A 16,098-nucleotide genomic window follows, 5' to 3' on the forward strand; every position below is an offset into this window, starting at 1 on the left:
TTCTAACAGGCTATTCCTTGGCCAAGCTGGGACATAGTTTTTAGGCTAAATAGCTTAATATTATTTTACCTTGGAAAATTCATTTCAGTTTGCTTAATCAGTAAGGAAAGTAATCATTGTGCCTGCATCTCTGAGAAGGAGCCAACAGCACTTTCCTCTCTGTATGACATCACTAGGAATGTATTTGGAATTAGTTTTGCAGCCAGCGTGGAAATAGCACTAATTACAACACAGTTGTTGAATGCCAGCCTGGCTGCCATGAACACTGCCAGAAAAAAACTGTTTCAGTTGAAGGACTCAATGTAATCACTTCCACAATGACAAAAAGCAGAAAGGGAAAGTCTGTTCATAGGCTAAGGTTTAAATCTGTCCTGTAGTATCCCAAAGCAATAAATGATCTCAAAACAGGAGGAAAATACCTGCTATAGTAATTACTGACTTGTGCACTTGGTAGTAGAGTAGGAGTGGCCATTGGGAAGTCATTTTTTTTATCTTTTAATATCACAGAATCACAGAATGTTAGGGGCTGGAAGGGATCTCCAAAGCTCATCCAGTCCAACCTCCCTCCCAGAGCAGGAGCACCCAGAGCAGATCACACAGGAACACATCCAGGCAGGACCTGAATATCTCCAGAGAGGGAGACTCCACAACCCCCCTGGGCAGCCTCTTCCAGTCTTCTGGCACCCTCACACAGAAAATATTTTCCTCCTGTTTCCGTGGAACTTCCTATGCCTCAACTTAGAATCACAGAATCATAGAATCGAATCATAGAATCAAGAAGGTTGGAAGAGACCTCAAGGATCATCGAGTCCAACCTGTCACCCTACACCTCATGCCTATCTAAACCATGGCACCAAGTGCCACGTCCAATCCCCTCTTGAACACCTCCAGGGATGGTGACTCCACCACCTCCCTGGGCAGCACATTCCAATGGCCAACCACTCTCTCTGGGAAGAACTTTCTCCTCACCTCCAGCCTAAACCTCCCCTGGCACAGCTTGAGACTGTGTCCTCTTGTTCTGGTGCTGGTTGCCTGGGAGAAGAGACCAAACCCCTCCTGGCTACAACCTCCCTTCAGGTAGTTGTAGACAGCAATGAGGTCTGCCCTGAGCCTCCTCTTCTCCAGGCTAAACAGTCCCAGCTCCCTCAGCCTCTCCTCACAGGGCTGTGCTCAAGGCCTCTCCCCAGCCTCGTTGCCCTTCTCTGGACATGCTCCAGCAATTCAACATCTTTCCTAAACTGAGGGGCCCAGAACTGGACACAGGACTCAAGGTGTGGCCTGAACAGTGCTGTGTACAGGGGTACAATGACCTCCCTGCTCCTGCTGGCCACACTATGCCTGATGCAGGCCAGGATGCCATTGGCTCTCTTGGCCACCTGGGCACACTGCTGGCTCATGTTCAGGTGGCTGTCACCCAGTACCCCCAGGTCCCTTTCCACCTGGCTGCTCTCCAGCCACTCTGACCCCAGCCTGTAGCTCTGCATGGGGTTGTTGTGGCCAAAGTGCAGCACCTGGCACTTGGACTTGTTGAATGCCATCCTGTTGGACTCTGCCCATCTGTCCAGCCTGTCAAGGTCCCTCTGCAGAGCCCTTCTACCTTCTAACAGATCAACTCCTGCCCCCGACTTGGTGTCATCTGCAAATTTACTGATGATGCACTCAATCCCCTCATCCAGATCATCAATAAAGATATTGAACAGGGTGGGGCCCAGCACTGATCCCTGGGGGACACCACTAGTGACAGGCTGCCAGCTGGATGTGGCACCATTCACCACCAACTTCCACCACTACCCTTGTGCTGGCATTGGGCATCACCCAGCAGAGCCTGGCTCCAGCCTCTGGGCACTCCCCCTGCACATCTTTATCAACAGCAATGAGGTCACCTCTCAGGCTCCTCCTCTCCAAGCTACAGAGCCCTCAGCTCCCTCAGGCTCTCCTCCTAAGGAAGATGTTCCACTGCCTTCAGCATCTTTGTGGCTCTGTGCTGGACTCTTTCAAGCAGTTCCCTCTTGACCTGGGGGGCCCAGAACTGGACACAATATTCCAGATGCAGCCTCAGCAGGGCAGAGTAGAGGGAGAGGAGAACCTCTCTGACCTACTAACCACAGCCCTTCTAATCCACCCCAGGATGCCCTTGGCCTTCTTGGGCAAAAGAGCACATTGCTGGCTCATGGTCAACCTCCCATCCACCAGGACCAGATAGTCCCTTCCACCAGGGAAGTAAATGGGTGGAGATGGACTAAATATGAACGATTTTAAAATGAAAGTGAAAAAAAATTCCTGATTTGCCTGATAATGTGGCAAAGGACATTTTTCCTAATTATAGGCATAAGCTTTTATCACACAATCACAGAACCACAGAATGTTAGGGGCTGGAAGGGACCTCCAAAGCTCATCCAGTCCAAGCCCCCTGCCAGAGCAGCAGCACCCAGAGCAGATCACACAGGAACACATCCAGGCAGATCTTGAATGTCTCCAGAGAGGGAGACTCCACAACGCCCCTGGGCTCCTCCTCTCCAAGCTAAACAGCTGCAGCTTCCTCAGGCTCTCCTCATAAGGGAGATGTTCCACTGCCTTATCATGTTTGTGGCTCTACACTGGACTCTCAAGCAGTTCCCTGGGGTCCTTCTTGAACTCTTTTTTTTTTTTATGTATTCTTTCCACTAGCAAATTTCCCATTCAGTTTTCCCTGAGCAACATGTAGGATGTGACTGTTGGGTTGGATGGGGGTTGGTGTTTGGTTCCCTTTTTTTTTTTTTCCCCTCTCCAGTTTCTGCAAATTGCCCAGGCTTGGTTTGGATTAGTTATATTATACCATAAACCACTCCAGATGTTTCAGTTATTCTGTAATTTGTTGAGTTTTGGCTCAAGTCTTTTTCAAGGGATTTTTTTCCACCATGTAGTGATTGATTTCAGAGTTGGATCAATTTTTTTTTTTTTGACCATTTCCCTCAGTTATAAGATGTAACAGCCCAAGGATCAGAGGCAATGATGTTTAATTAGGATGGAAAGCAGATTACAGTCCATTATGATCATTACCAGAAAATACAGGACCTTCTCTGGAAAAAATATGAGGATATATATTTAATAGATTATTTTAAATATTGGTCACAGCTTAATCCTGATGAATGTGAAGTCTGTGATGGAAGTCCAATGTGCCATATGAGCAGATGGCCAATCCCATTACTGTAAAACAGAATCACAGAAACACTCAGGTTGGAAAAGCCCCTCAGAGTCATCAAGGCCAACCCAGAACCCTGCCCTACAAGGCTCACCTCTAAACCACAGCCCCAAGCACCACAGCCAAACCACCTTCAAACACAGCCAGGCTTGGGCACTCCACCACCTCCCTGCCCAGCACATTCCAATCCCTGACCACTCTTGCCCTCAAAAAATGTTTCCTACTGTCCAGTCTAAACCTACCCAGTGGCAGCTGGAGGCCATTCCCTCTTCTTCTATCACTAATGACCTGGGAGAAGAGACCAGCACCAACCTCTCCACAACCTCCTTTCAGGGAGTTGTAGAGAGCCAGGAGGTCTCCCCTCAGCCTCCTCTCTTTCACACTAACCATCCCCAGCTCCTTCAGTCTCTCTTCATCACATTTCTTCTCCAGGCCCTTCCCAGCTTCCTTGCCCTCCTCTGCCCTGGCTCCAGCACCTCCACATCTCTCTTGGATTGAGGTGTCCCAAACTGGACACAACACTCCAGGTGTGGGCTGAGCAGAGCTGAGTCCCAGGGGACAATCCCCTCCCTGCTCCTGCTGGACACAGCATTGCTGATCCCAGCCAGGATGCCTTTGGCTTTCTTGGCCACCTGGGCACACTGCTGGCTCCTCTTCAGCTGTTGTCCATTAGAAGTCCACACTCAGCAGAAGTCTACAGTTCAGGTAGGCAATCTTCAGACAACACAAGGAGTTTGCAGATGTAGGATATGGAGTTAATAATACATCTTGCCTGTTCCTCTCCTCTCTCCTCCCTAGGCAGCAGTCAGGCTCTGACAGGTGAGGGATGATAACCCAGTTTGCACATTCCTGTTCTCATGGGAGTGTGGATAAAACCAAGGTGTTTCAAATTGAGGATGAAGGCAGAAAAGGAAAAATCTTTTTCTTCTCATGTTACTTTAATCTTCTCTGTTCTTGTATGTTACAGAGATCTGTCTTACAATCTGCTGGAAGATTTACCCTGCTTCACTGCTTGCAAAAGACTCCAAAAAATGTAAGCATCAAACTCTTCTAAAAAGCCTAAAACGAAGCATCTGTCTGCAAATGTGTTTGAGCATCATTATCTTGATCATTGCTGCCCAATCTGACATATCCCAAATACAAACCATTACAATGTACTAAAACAGATCGTAAACACTCTGAAACACCTCAAAGTCTCACAGAATTGTCAGGGTTGGAAGGGACCTGAAGGCTCATCCAGTTCCAACCCCCCTGCCATGGGCAGGGACACCTCACACTACAGCAGGTTGCTCACAGCCACATCCAGCCTGGCCTGAAAAACCTCCAGGGGTGAGGCTTCCACCACCTCCCTGGGCAACCTGTGCCAGTGTCTCACCACCCTCATGGGGAAGAACTTCTTCTTCACATCTAATCTAAATCTCCCCTCCTCTAGCTTGGATCCATTCCCCTCAGTCCTATCACTCCCTGACACCCTAAAAAGTCCCTCCCCAGCTTTCTTGTAGCCCCCTTCAGATACTGGAAGGCCACAAGAAGGTCTCCTCGGAGCCTTCTCTTCTCCAAGTGTCCCCCAAGTGCCTTTGAAGCTGAGGGCTTTCTGTTTGCTGTTTCAGTGATTTGCATCACAATGAAATCGGAGAAATCAAAGCAGAGACGTTCCGGCAGCTGGCTGCTCTTCGCTCCCTGTGAGTACAGCCCCAGCAGCCCTTCCCTCAGGCTCCCAAAAACCCTGGGCACACACTGGCTGCTCACTGGCTGTCCCAAAACAGCCTTCTCTGGAGAAAGATTTTTCTTTCTTTTTTTTTTTTTCCTTGATCCTTCACCCTTTAGGTGATAATTGTGTAAGGAGGACAAAGAGTAAAGTTCAGCACCTGCAGCAGGGAGTTCCAGGATTTAAACTGAGGGCTCTGAAAGCTGTTACTTCTAAATGCTTCTGAGGGAGGTGAAGAGAGATACTAAGCCAGAGTTGGTGCCTACTGGCAGGTTCATTTAGTAGTCACTTCTGGGGAGCACAAATCTTTTTACAGAGAACAGCATCTTTGGAAGCCAGCCATGTGCAAGTTCCCGGTTGGCACTCTGACACATGTCCTAGCAGAGTAATTTGGGCAAGAGATTACTGCTGGTTGTAAGTTTCAGGATCAAGGCCTTTTTCTTTTTTTTTTTTTTTGAGTTGCTTTCAGTCAATTTGATTTTTTTCAAGGGCAGTGAGAAATGAGATTAAGAGGCTAAACCTATTGACCAGGAATTTGCTGCTCTTAGTCACATCATGAGGACCTTTTAGAAGCAGTCCTTATGCCCTGCCCTTCTTTCTGCTGCCCAGGAAGCTGTGAAGCTGGCTGAAAATAACTGCCTTCAATTGTAGAAGGCATTAAGCTGTTTTAGTAAAGCTGTCAGTTTAATCTAAAAGCATTAACTGACTAACAGAATTTCATAGAACTGTCAGGGTTGGAAGGGACCTCAAGGATCAGCCAGTTCCAACCCCTCTGCCATGGGCAGGGACACCTCACACTACAGCAGGTTGCTCACAGCCACATCCAGCCTGGCTGCAAAAACCTCCAGGGATGAGGCTTCTACCACCTCCCTGGGCAACCTGTGCCAGTGTCTCACCACCCTCATGGGGAAGAACTTCTTTCTAACATCCAATCTGAATCTACCCATTTCTGGTTTTGCTCCATTCCCCCCAGTCCTATCACTCCCTGATACCCTAAAAAGTCCCTCCCCAGCTTTCTTGGAGCCCCCTTCAGATACTGGAAGGCCACAAGAAGGTCTCCTCAGAGCCTTCTCTCCAGACTGAAAAACCCCAACTGTCTCAGTCTGTCCTCATAGCAGAGCAGTTCCAGTCCCACAGGTTTAAAAACAGGAAAAGGATTTTACACTGTGAGAGATACAGAAGTTTATTGGAAATATTTACATGTAATTAATACCTTTTTTATGTTTAGGCTTCCTAACCAAGTGTATGAAAACTTCCATATTCACTCAGTGGGTATGTAATTTTCCACTCACTTTTCTTGTAGGGATTTAGCTTGGAACAAAATTAAAATAATTCACCCCAGTGCCTTCTCTTCTTTACCATCTCTGATCAAACTGTAAGTATTTTGTATATCTTTTACTTTCAGATTTTCTTTTTTTTTCTTGCAAGCAATGTCATAACTTAGCTCCCCAGCAGAAACTGAGGCTTTCATTGTTCTGATCTTCTGGTCTGTTGAATCAATATCTAAGTGCCTGCTTGCTTGTATTGCCCCAGTTCCCCTAAGTATTATGGCACAGCTGCATCATAAGACTGTGTAAGCAGAGTGATTTTGGGGTCCATGGAGAGTATCAGTGCATCTGCCTTTCTTATAGAATCATAGAATTGTCAGGGTTGGAAGGGACCTCAAGGATCATCCAGTTCCTACCCCCCTGCCATGGGCAGGGACACCTCACACTACAGCAGGTTGCTCACAGCCACATCCAGCCTGGCTGCAAAAACCTCCAGGGATGAGGCTTCCACCACCTCCCTGGGCAACCTCTGCCAGTGTCTCACCACCCTCATGGGGAAGAACTTCTTCCTAACATCCAATCTGAATCTCCCCATTTCTAGTTTTGTTCCATTCAAGTCAAATTTGTTCTTCATTCAATTTGGTAGCACTTTAGTCTCCTGTAGCAGCAGGGAATATTTCCTGAAGCACTGAGGGGCTGGAGGTCCAGAGAAGGGCAATGAAGCTGGGGAAGGGTCTGGAGGACAGGGCTGGGGAGGAGCAGCTGAGGGAGCTGGGGGTGTTTAGTGTGGAGAAAAGGAGGTTGAGGGGAGATCTTATCACCCTCTACAACTACCTGAAAGGAGGCTGTAGAGAGGTTGGTGTTGGCCTCTTCTCACAGATCACAATTGATAGGAAATGGCATCAAGTTATGCCAGGGGAGCTTTAGGTTAGACATTAGGAACAAGTTCTGTACTGAAATGGTTCTCAAAGACTGGCAGAGGCTGCCCAGGTTGAATGGCCATCCCTGGATGTTTATAAAATCCATCAGATGTGGTGCTCAGGGACATGGTGTAGTAGTAGCCCTGGTAGAGTTAGATAATGGTTGGACTGTGATGATCTCAAAGGTCTTTTCCAACCACAGTTATTCAGTGTGTGCCATTCAGTGAATTCAGGACTAAGGAACTGGACTCAAGATGAAACAAGAAACATTTTACACACACACTCACAGACTAGCATGGCAGGAAATACTGGAAGAGAGAGGGAGAAACAGAGAACAGAATGCTCCTGGACTTACTCCTCTGATTACTTTACCCTGGCTCCTTGATTCCTGTCACTTTTTTGTTCACCTGTTTTCCTTTCCCCAAGTTATATTTTCATGTTCATCTGTGCTGCCTTCTCACAGCTCCCCAGACAAACCTCAGCATGGATCTGTCCCTTTCACTTGCTCCAGCCCAGACTCACCCTTCCTTGAAATCCACATCTTCTGTAGCGACCTGATCTGCTCCCTGCGAAGCTTCCAGGGCAGCTGTGCCCTCTAGCATCCCACTGAGCTTTTTCAGCTGAGGGAAGCTGTTGTGGTGCTGGCTGCCTTTAGCTCAAACAATCTACTGAACAGATTTTTAACCCATTTGCTGCTCTCCAAACTGGCACTGTGCTTGCTTGGAGTCCAGGCTATTACTGTTAGTGTGCTGCTGGACACACAGGTGCAGACTCCTGAGCCGTGATGCAGCTTTGCTCTGCTGAGTGGGGCCTCTGTCTGATGCAGTCACTTTTGATTGAGCTAGGAAGGTCTAAGCTGTTTCTCCAATGTGACATTTGTGTTGCTGATCACTCCTAATCTGACTTTCATTTGCTGTTGTGCAGGGATGTGTCATCCAACCTTTTGTCCTCTTTTCCTGTGACGGGGCTGCATGGCTTAACTCATTTAAAATTGACAGGAAATCGTGCCCTGCAGAGTCTGATACCATCTGAAAGCTTTCCAGAGCTCAAGTGAGTATATCCTTAGAGCAAAGAAGCCACATTTGTGTCTGTGTGCAGGGGAAGGTGTGTCAGTGGGTAATGTGTGGGTGATGTGTGCTACCTCACATGGTCACTCTTTGATCTGTGCTCCTGGAACTAAAGCAAGTGTGATGAAATGATAGACTTCTTTTATCGTGCTCACTTTCAACTGAAGTTAACTATGAAGACTTCTGAAATATTAACCCCAGTTCTTGCTTCCTGTGAGCCACAGCTGCTTCCTGCTGATATGTTTCAAAACCAGTATAGCTGGCAGCTTAGTTGGATGTCCTTCTTCACTTACAGGACCTACATTACACTTAATGAGGGCACAGCTAATATCAAGGGAAGAACAAACTCCTGAAGTTAGAATCATAGAACCATAGAATTGTCAGGGTTGGAAGGGACCTCAAGGATCATCCAGTTCCAACCCCCCTGTCATGGACAGGGACACTTCACACTACAGCAGGTTGCTCACAGCCACATTCAGCCTGGCCTTAAAAACTTCCAGGGATGAGACTTCCACCACCTCCCTGGGCAACCTGTGCCAGTGTCTCACCACCCTCATGGGGAAGGATTTCTTCCTGACATCCAATCTGAATCCACCCATTTCTAGTTTTGTTCCATACGTTCCACTTGAAACGCACAAGGAAACTTCATTGTACCAATACTAAAATTAGTCTAGAAACCCTCTGCATTTCTGTTGTGGAACCCTCTGCATTTCTGTTGTGGAACTCTTTTTGTGACTTCTCATTTTGTATTTTTACCCATGGATGATTCTCCTTCAGTCATGGTTATTGAGTCAGGTTTCTTTGTGCTAGCAGTGGAGGAGCAGCAGAGTCCAGTGACTGCTGCTAACCCATGTCCTGCCATGCTTCCTTGTTCTTCCACAGGGTCATGGAAATGCCTTATGCTTACCAGTGCTGTGCCTTTGGAGCTTGTGAGAGCCACTACAAACTCCCCAGCCAGTGGAGCAAAGATGGGAACAGCAGCATTGATGATCTGCACAGGAAGGATGCTGGCTTGTTGCAAATTCAAGGTGATTGCCATCTTTGGGCTTTAAAGCTGCCTGCAGGCTGTCAGCAGCCTGTGATGTTAAACCAATTCAATACCCTCAAGAGCCTCTCCCTCTCTCTTGCCTGGCAATATGTTTTTCAAGCATTCCTATGCATAGCAAACTCATTTTTTGGAGTCTGCCTTTCAAAACTCTCACTCCCTCATCTTTCCATCCAAACAATAGCTGCAGGAAGAGAAATCCTACACAGTCTCAAGCTGTGCAGGGGAAGTTTAGGCTTGATCTTAGAAATAAGTTCTTCACAGACAGAGAGATTGCCCATGGGAATGTGCTGCCAGGGAGGTGTGGGGTCGACATCCCTGGAGCTGTTTAAGCAAAGCCTGGATGAGGCACTTAGTGCCATGGTCTGGTTGATTAGACAGGCTTGGGTGATGGGTTGGACCTGATGATCTTGGAGGTCTCTTCTAACCTGGCTGATTCTGTGAAAGACAGGGAAGTGATGCTTGTGTGGAACCCCAGACAAGAGCAGGCCAGCAACGAGCTGGTTTCTTGCCAGCCTTGGAAGGAGCAGTGCAGCCTTGGCTCTCCTGCACTCCACATGCTTCAGGATGAGGCAGGATGGCTACTTTGGCATAGCTGCCAATATTTTTGCCAGCACTTCCTGGGTACCAGAGAGTGTATCTGCCCTCCAGGACAAAACACTACTGTATTTTTCTTCCCCTTCAGCACAAGGTCTGTCACTTGACCTGTTCCATAGGTGCAGACACACACATGCCTGCTGCTACAGCCTGCTGCTTTCTGTGTTGACTCTGCTCCAGTTAGTCTCAGAGTTCAGGCCTGGTCTCAGCAAGAACAGAACCAAGAACACAGGGCAGAGCAATGACATAGGAATACAGAAAACCAAGTTAATTCCTAGAGGCCTGGCACAGCAGCAGAAGTCTGACTTTAAACCTCCCTAGGTAGTCATCACCCTGCAAATCAGGTAAGAAAGAATGAAAGCAGTTCTCTGTATGTGATTATTGTCAGGGAAGTGATGGTGCCAACTTTTTAAAAACTTCAAGTACAGTAATTAAAAACCAAGCAGGCAAATGTCTGCTTCTGTTCTGTTTGGCAGGCAAAGGGACAAGCCCAGGCCTTAAATCAGAGAATGACAGAACCATAGAATGGTAGGGGTTGGAAGGGAGCTCTGGAGAGCACCTAGTGTGTCCCCCCCTCATTGCTAATGCAGGTACACCTAGATCAGGTTGCACAGGAATGCATCCAGGTGGGGTTTGAAAGTCTCCAGAGACAGAGACTCCACAACCTCTCTGGGCAGCCTGCTCCGGGGCTCCATCACCCTCAAAGAAGTTTCTCCTTAGGTTCAAGGAGAACCTAAGGTTCTAGTTCATGCCCTCTGCCCCTTGTCCTATCACAGGCCACCACTGAAAGGAGCTCAGCCCCATCCTCATGACCTCCACCCTTTAGATATTTCTATGGACTTTTAAGATCCCCTATCAGTCTTCTCTTTTCCAGGCTAAAGAGCCCCAGGTGTCTCAGCCTCTCCTCATAAGAGAGATGCTCCAGTCCCCTAATCATCCTCATGGCCCTCTGCTGGACTTTCTTCTCTGTCCCTGTTGAACTGGGGAGCCAGCACTGGACACAATACTCCAGGTGTGTCCACACCAGGGCAGACTAGAGGGGGAGAAGAACCTCCCTCAACCTGCTGGCCACACTCTTCTTAATGCACCCCAGAATGCTGTTGGCCTTCTTGGACATAAAGGCACATTGCTACCTCATGGTGAACTTACTCTCCACCCAGTTCTGCTCAGGGTACCCTCTGTTCCCTCATCCAGGTCCTGGATGGATCTGTTGGACAAGACTGGACCCAGCACTGACCCCTGGGGATCACTACTAGCCACAGGCCTCAACTAGACCCTGCAGAGCTGCTCACAACCCTCTGTGCTCTGTCATTCAGCCACTTCTCAACCCACCTCCCTGCCCACTCCTCTGAGCCACACTTTTGCAACTTACAGTAAAAGAAGTTTTCCTAAAACAAATCTTGGTCTCTTTTGCCACACAGATGAGCGTGACTTTGAAGATTTTTTCCTTGACTTTGAAGAAGATTTGAAAGCTCATCACTCAGTGCAGTGCTCTCCTTCTCCAGGTACGAAGCTGCCAGACACAGGCTTACCAGAGATTCTAGATGCAGACCAAACTCTGAGTCTAGGACAATAACCTCACGTTTTGCCACAAGATTAATGCAAATGCATATAGCAATGTAACATTTTTGCATTGAAGTGCAGAAAACTATTCAGCTACTAAATTCATCTATGAGTGGAAATAAGTTTTTCCCAACCCTCAAGAATATCCCTGCTCCAGGCCCCTCTGCACAGGAATTGATCCCCTTGTCAAGAGAGTGAGAGGGCAAAGATTCTGCTCCACCAAGACACAGATGAAGAAAGGGAGCAGAGTCTTTACACTCTCAGTCTTTTGCAAAGCTAAAGCAATTCTCCTGACTTGTTCTACACTTGACCTTCTTGAACAGCACAAAGTTCAGTTTGATGTCTAGAAAAGGCAAACATTACTGTCATCATTGCCCAGGGAGGTGGTGGAGTCACCATCCCTGGAGGTGTTCAAGAGGGGATTGGATGTGGCACTTGGTGCCATGGTTTAGATAGGCATGAGGTGTAGGGTGACAGGTTGGACTTGATGATCCTTGAGGTCTCTTCCAACCTTCTTGATTCTTGATTCTTGATCATGCAAAGGACCTCCAGCACTGTCATTTGCTTCAGAGAATGGTGCATCCCTGGCTTTGCATTGTGACAGGAAGGAAAAGGAAATCATACTGATTGAATTGCAAAGCTACAAGGTACTGCTGAAAGCTTTCTTTAAGACAGGGGCAGAAACCTGGCTTGGGAAGGTCACTTGCAGCATTAACAGTTGTGGTCATGAGTTTTCAGAGAATCACAGAATGTTAGGGGCTGGAAGGGACCTCGAAAGATCATCCAGTCCAACCCATGCTTGCTGGATCAGGCAAACATTTTCCCTAGCCATGCTCTCATTGTGAAATATGAATATGAACCCAAAGTGTACTTCAGCATTCATTCCAAGCCAAGATTCTTGTCTGTAACAGCAAATAATAGTAAATTTTTTAAGGTTATACAAAGAGGAATAGAAAAGGCAGGAAGCCAAATAATTTAGACCCATTTGACCATCACATATTCTCCTGTGAACTAAGTATAACTACAGAGGTCATGAAAATGTTATTGTCTTCAAGGTAAGTTATCACCAGACACAGGAGAAAATTCAGCCTCTATGATGATCTTCCAGATGATATCTTAGAGATATCTACTGACACAGTAGATGCTTCTGCCCACTTGATGGCAGCAGCTGTAGTTACCACAGAATCACACAATGTTAGGGGCTGGAAGGGACCTCAAAAACTCATCCAGTCCAACCCTCCTGCCAGAGCAGGAGCACCGAGAGCAGATCACACAGGAACACATCCAGGCAGGTTTGGAATATCTCCAGAGAGGGAGACTCCACAACCCCCCTGGGCAGCCTCTACCAGTCTTCTGTCACCCTCACAGGGAAAACATTTTCCTCCTGTTTCCATGGAACTTCCCATGCCTCAGCTTCCATCACTGCCCCTTGTGCTGTTATTGGGCATCACTCAGCAGAGCCTGGCTCCAGCCTCTGGGCACTCACCCTGCACATTGCACATCTTTGTCAACAGCAATGAGGTCACCTCTCAGGCTCCTCATACAGAGCCCTCAGCTCCCTCAGGCTCTCCTCATAAGGAAGATGTTCCACTCCCTTCATCATTTTTGTGGCTCTGGACTCTTTCAAGCAGTTCCATGAGGTCCTTCTTGAATGGAGAGGCCCAGATTTCCTGATACACAATGACTGCCTCTTGTTTGTTTCCCATGCTGCATGCATTAGTGTAGATGCACCTTAGTTTTTCTAAAGTTCTTGCTGCTTTTGTGGATGAAGAATTCCTAATTCCTACCTGTCTGTTCTCAGGTGCTCCCACAGTTGCTAATTTATCAGTGGCCCTTGTATCTTTCCTGCCACTTGCCTCCACTGATGCGGCAGACCAACAAGCCTCCCTACCACAGCATCCTCAAGGGAAGAGCAAATTGTCAGATCTCCTTTTTAACCAAAATTCACAGCTTGGCTGCACCAAGAACCTGCAAGAACACAAAATGTGATGTCTCAGAAAGCACAATATCATCTTTTAGCTTACCTGGATGTGGGGGGTTGAAATTCCCAACCAACATAAAATTGCCAGACCAGCTCAGTTGGAAAGCAAATGCAGCTCTATTTACAAGCAAAACTACAATCTAAAATATGGACTGCAACGAATATGTACAAAATAGACAATATTTACAATTTATAGACATCACAAGAACCCCCTTGGGTGAAACCAAGGGGTTACTAATAGCTTCCCCACAACCTGCTCCTTTTCCCCCTGTACACAGTAAAGGAGAGAGAAGAGCAGGGAGTTGCTGTTAGTACTTAATCACAACACACAGCCAAGGTCAGCAAAGCCAAGCAGAAGCCAGAAGCCAGTATCCGCCAGAGTGAGGAAGCAGAAAAGAGAGAAAGTTAGTCTAAACCAGCTTTGGTAGTAGTCTATCCAATGGGACTGTTTAGAACTTATCATTATTTTCCTATTTGCATCCAATGGCAATTTATTTGCATTCTAAAACTGTCTGTTCAGGATCTGTGGAGAATTTTCAAGGCTGAGCCTGAAACTACCACAAATAGTAATTTGCTTACATCCTGTCACTTTCTGTTCAGGATCTGTGGAGAATTTTCAAGGCAGAGCCTCAAACTACCACCCTGCATTTCCCTTGCCCTGTGTTGCTGTTGTCGTTTCAGGTCCCTTCAAGCCCTGTGACCACCTGTTTGGCAGCTGGCTGATCAGAATCGCCGTCTGGGCCATCGTGGCTCTGACCGTGGTGTGCAACGCGCTGGTGTCCGCCACCGTGTTCAGATCTGCCTTGTCTACGTCCTCCATAAAGCTTCTGATAGGCCTCATAGCCGTTGTGAACGCCCTGATGGGGCTGGCCAGCGGGGTGCTGGCCGGCGTGGACGCGGCCACCTTCGGCAGCTTTGCTGAGTACGGAGCGGAGTGGGAGAGCGGTGCCGGCTGCCAGCTGACTGGGCTGCTCTCCAGCTTTGCTTCACAGGCTTCCATCTTCCTCCTCACCCTGGCGGCGCTGGAGCGCGCCGTATCTGCAAAGCAGGCTGCCAAGTTTGAGAGCAGACCCTCCGCTGCTGGTGTCAGGCTGGGCATTGTCCTTTGCCTTGCCCTGGCTCTGACCGTAGCGGTGATCCCGCTCCTCGGGGGCAGCCAGTACGGCCTCTCCCCGCTCTGCCTGCCCCTGCCCTTCGGAGAGCCTCCTGCTATGGGCTACATGGTAGCGCTGGTGCTGCTCAACTCCCTGTGTTTCCTGGTGATGACTGTCGCTTATACAAAGCTCTACTGTAGCTTGGAGAAGGGAGAACTGGACAGCATTTGGGATTGCTCCATGGTCAAGCATATAGCCTTGCTGCTTTTTACTAATTGCATTCTTTACTGCCCCGTAGCCTTCTTATCTTTTTCCTCCTTACTAAACCTCACTTTTATCAGCCCAGAAGTGATTAAGTCAATCCTGTTAGTGATTGTCCCACTGCCTGCATGTCTAAACCCACTCCTTTATATATTTTTCAATCCACACTTCAAGGAGGACTTGGGAAGCTTGCAAAAGCAAACTCTCTTATGGAGGAGATCAAAACATGCCAGCCTGATCTCTGTGAATTCAGAAGACATAGAAAAGCAGTCCTGTGACTCAACCCAAGCCTTGGTAACCTTCACAAGTGCCAGTATATCATATGACATGCCCACCAGCAACTCACTGATGCCACCCTCTCACCACATGACAGAGAGCTGCAAGCTTTCAGCAGTTGCATTTGTTCCCTGCCGCTAGCCTCAGTGGCCACACAGAAAAGACCTACGTTTACAAATGGTTTTTAACCCCAAAAGTAAGTATGGATGTGGTGCATACAGGCTGGAGAGTGCCTCTGAGTCATTGTCACACAGAAACTGCAGCAGGCTGAAAATCCAACCCTTGAGCCTTCTCAGCCTGCTGTTGAAATGCTGGGATAGAGAGAGAAACTGGAAGCTCTTCTGGTTCGTGCCCTTTGTATCAGCTGCTCTTTTTTAAAGTAGCAGTACTCAGAGAGGGCATCAGTTGGTTAATAGCCAACATACCATGGTAAAGTGGTCAGCTTTTCTTTTTTTTTCCAAGTATCACCTGGTACAGGTTGTTTTCAGGGATCAAGGGGGTTCACCTGGTTATTGTCGTTTGGGTTTAGCAACAGTTGGTCAGTGCCATGATGATTTTCATAAGTGCCTGTGTGTGGCCCTCATTCAGCAAGGTGTCTAAATGGAAAAGTAGTCCTAAAGGCTTCTGCAGAATAGTTCCATGCTTGATAAAGCCAATTTGATAATTTGGCACTGAGGTTGGTTTTTAGAAGTTATCTGATGTGGCAAAACATTTTTGGTGGTCAACCAAACCTACAAGATCAGTGTGGTGTGAAAGAAGCTAATCAACCTCAATTAGCACTTGAACTGTAAATGGCAAGTCATTGCCATATGGATATTTCACTAGTGAGGTTCTGCAGAGGTTGGTCCTGAATGGCTACTGTGCCAGTGGAATTACTTCCAGAATTACTGCTGCTGAAGTTGGCAGAAGGTTCATAGAATTTGAAGGTGAAAGATACTACATAGAGAGTCACAAATACAAAGAGACTGGAATGCTGAGGGCAATCCAAGGGCACCAAAGACACTCACATAGAAACATGCACTTAAGGCAATTTGTTTACGAGCAAAATCTGTATTCCTGCCCATGGCATGACCTCTGTCCTGTGAGAAACTGATTGTGGAAAGCTTCTGGTTCAAGATCACCAGTCGAAGATTCAGA

The 16,098-nt window shown here is 47.5% G+C and overlaps 1 protein-coding gene across 1 annotated transcript in view; it reads left to right on the forward strand.

Moving 5' to 3' along the window:
- LGR5 (leucine rich repeat containing G protein-coupled receptor 5) overlaps positions 1–15,102 on the forward strand; it is a 107,274-nt gene extending 92,172 nt beyond the window's left edge. The window contains exons 12-18 of the mRNA XM_054400004.1: positions 4,149–4,214; positions 4,792–4,863; positions 6,193–6,264; positions 8,002–8,127; positions 9,027–9,172; positions 11,208–11,291; positions 14,012–15,102. Of these exons, the coding sequence (XP_054255979.1) occupies positions 4,149–4,214; positions 4,792–4,863; positions 6,193–6,264; positions 8,002–8,127; positions 9,027–9,172; positions 11,208–11,291; positions 14,012–15,102 (1,657 nt within the window). The remainder of the gene's footprint in view (positions 1–4,148; positions 4,215–4,791; positions 4,864–6,192; positions 6,265–8,001; positions 8,128–9,026; positions 9,173–11,207; positions 11,292–14,011) is intronic.
- Positions 15,103–16,098: the final 996 nt, after the last annotated feature.

The sequence above is a fragment of the Indicator indicator genome, chromosome 3, assembly GCF_027791375.1.
Source record: "Indicator indicator isolate 239-I01 chromosome 3, UM_Iind_1.1, whole genome shotgun sequence".
NCBI classification, from domain to species: Eukaryota; Metazoa; Chordata; class Aves; order Piciformes; family Indicatoridae; genus Indicator; species Indicator indicator.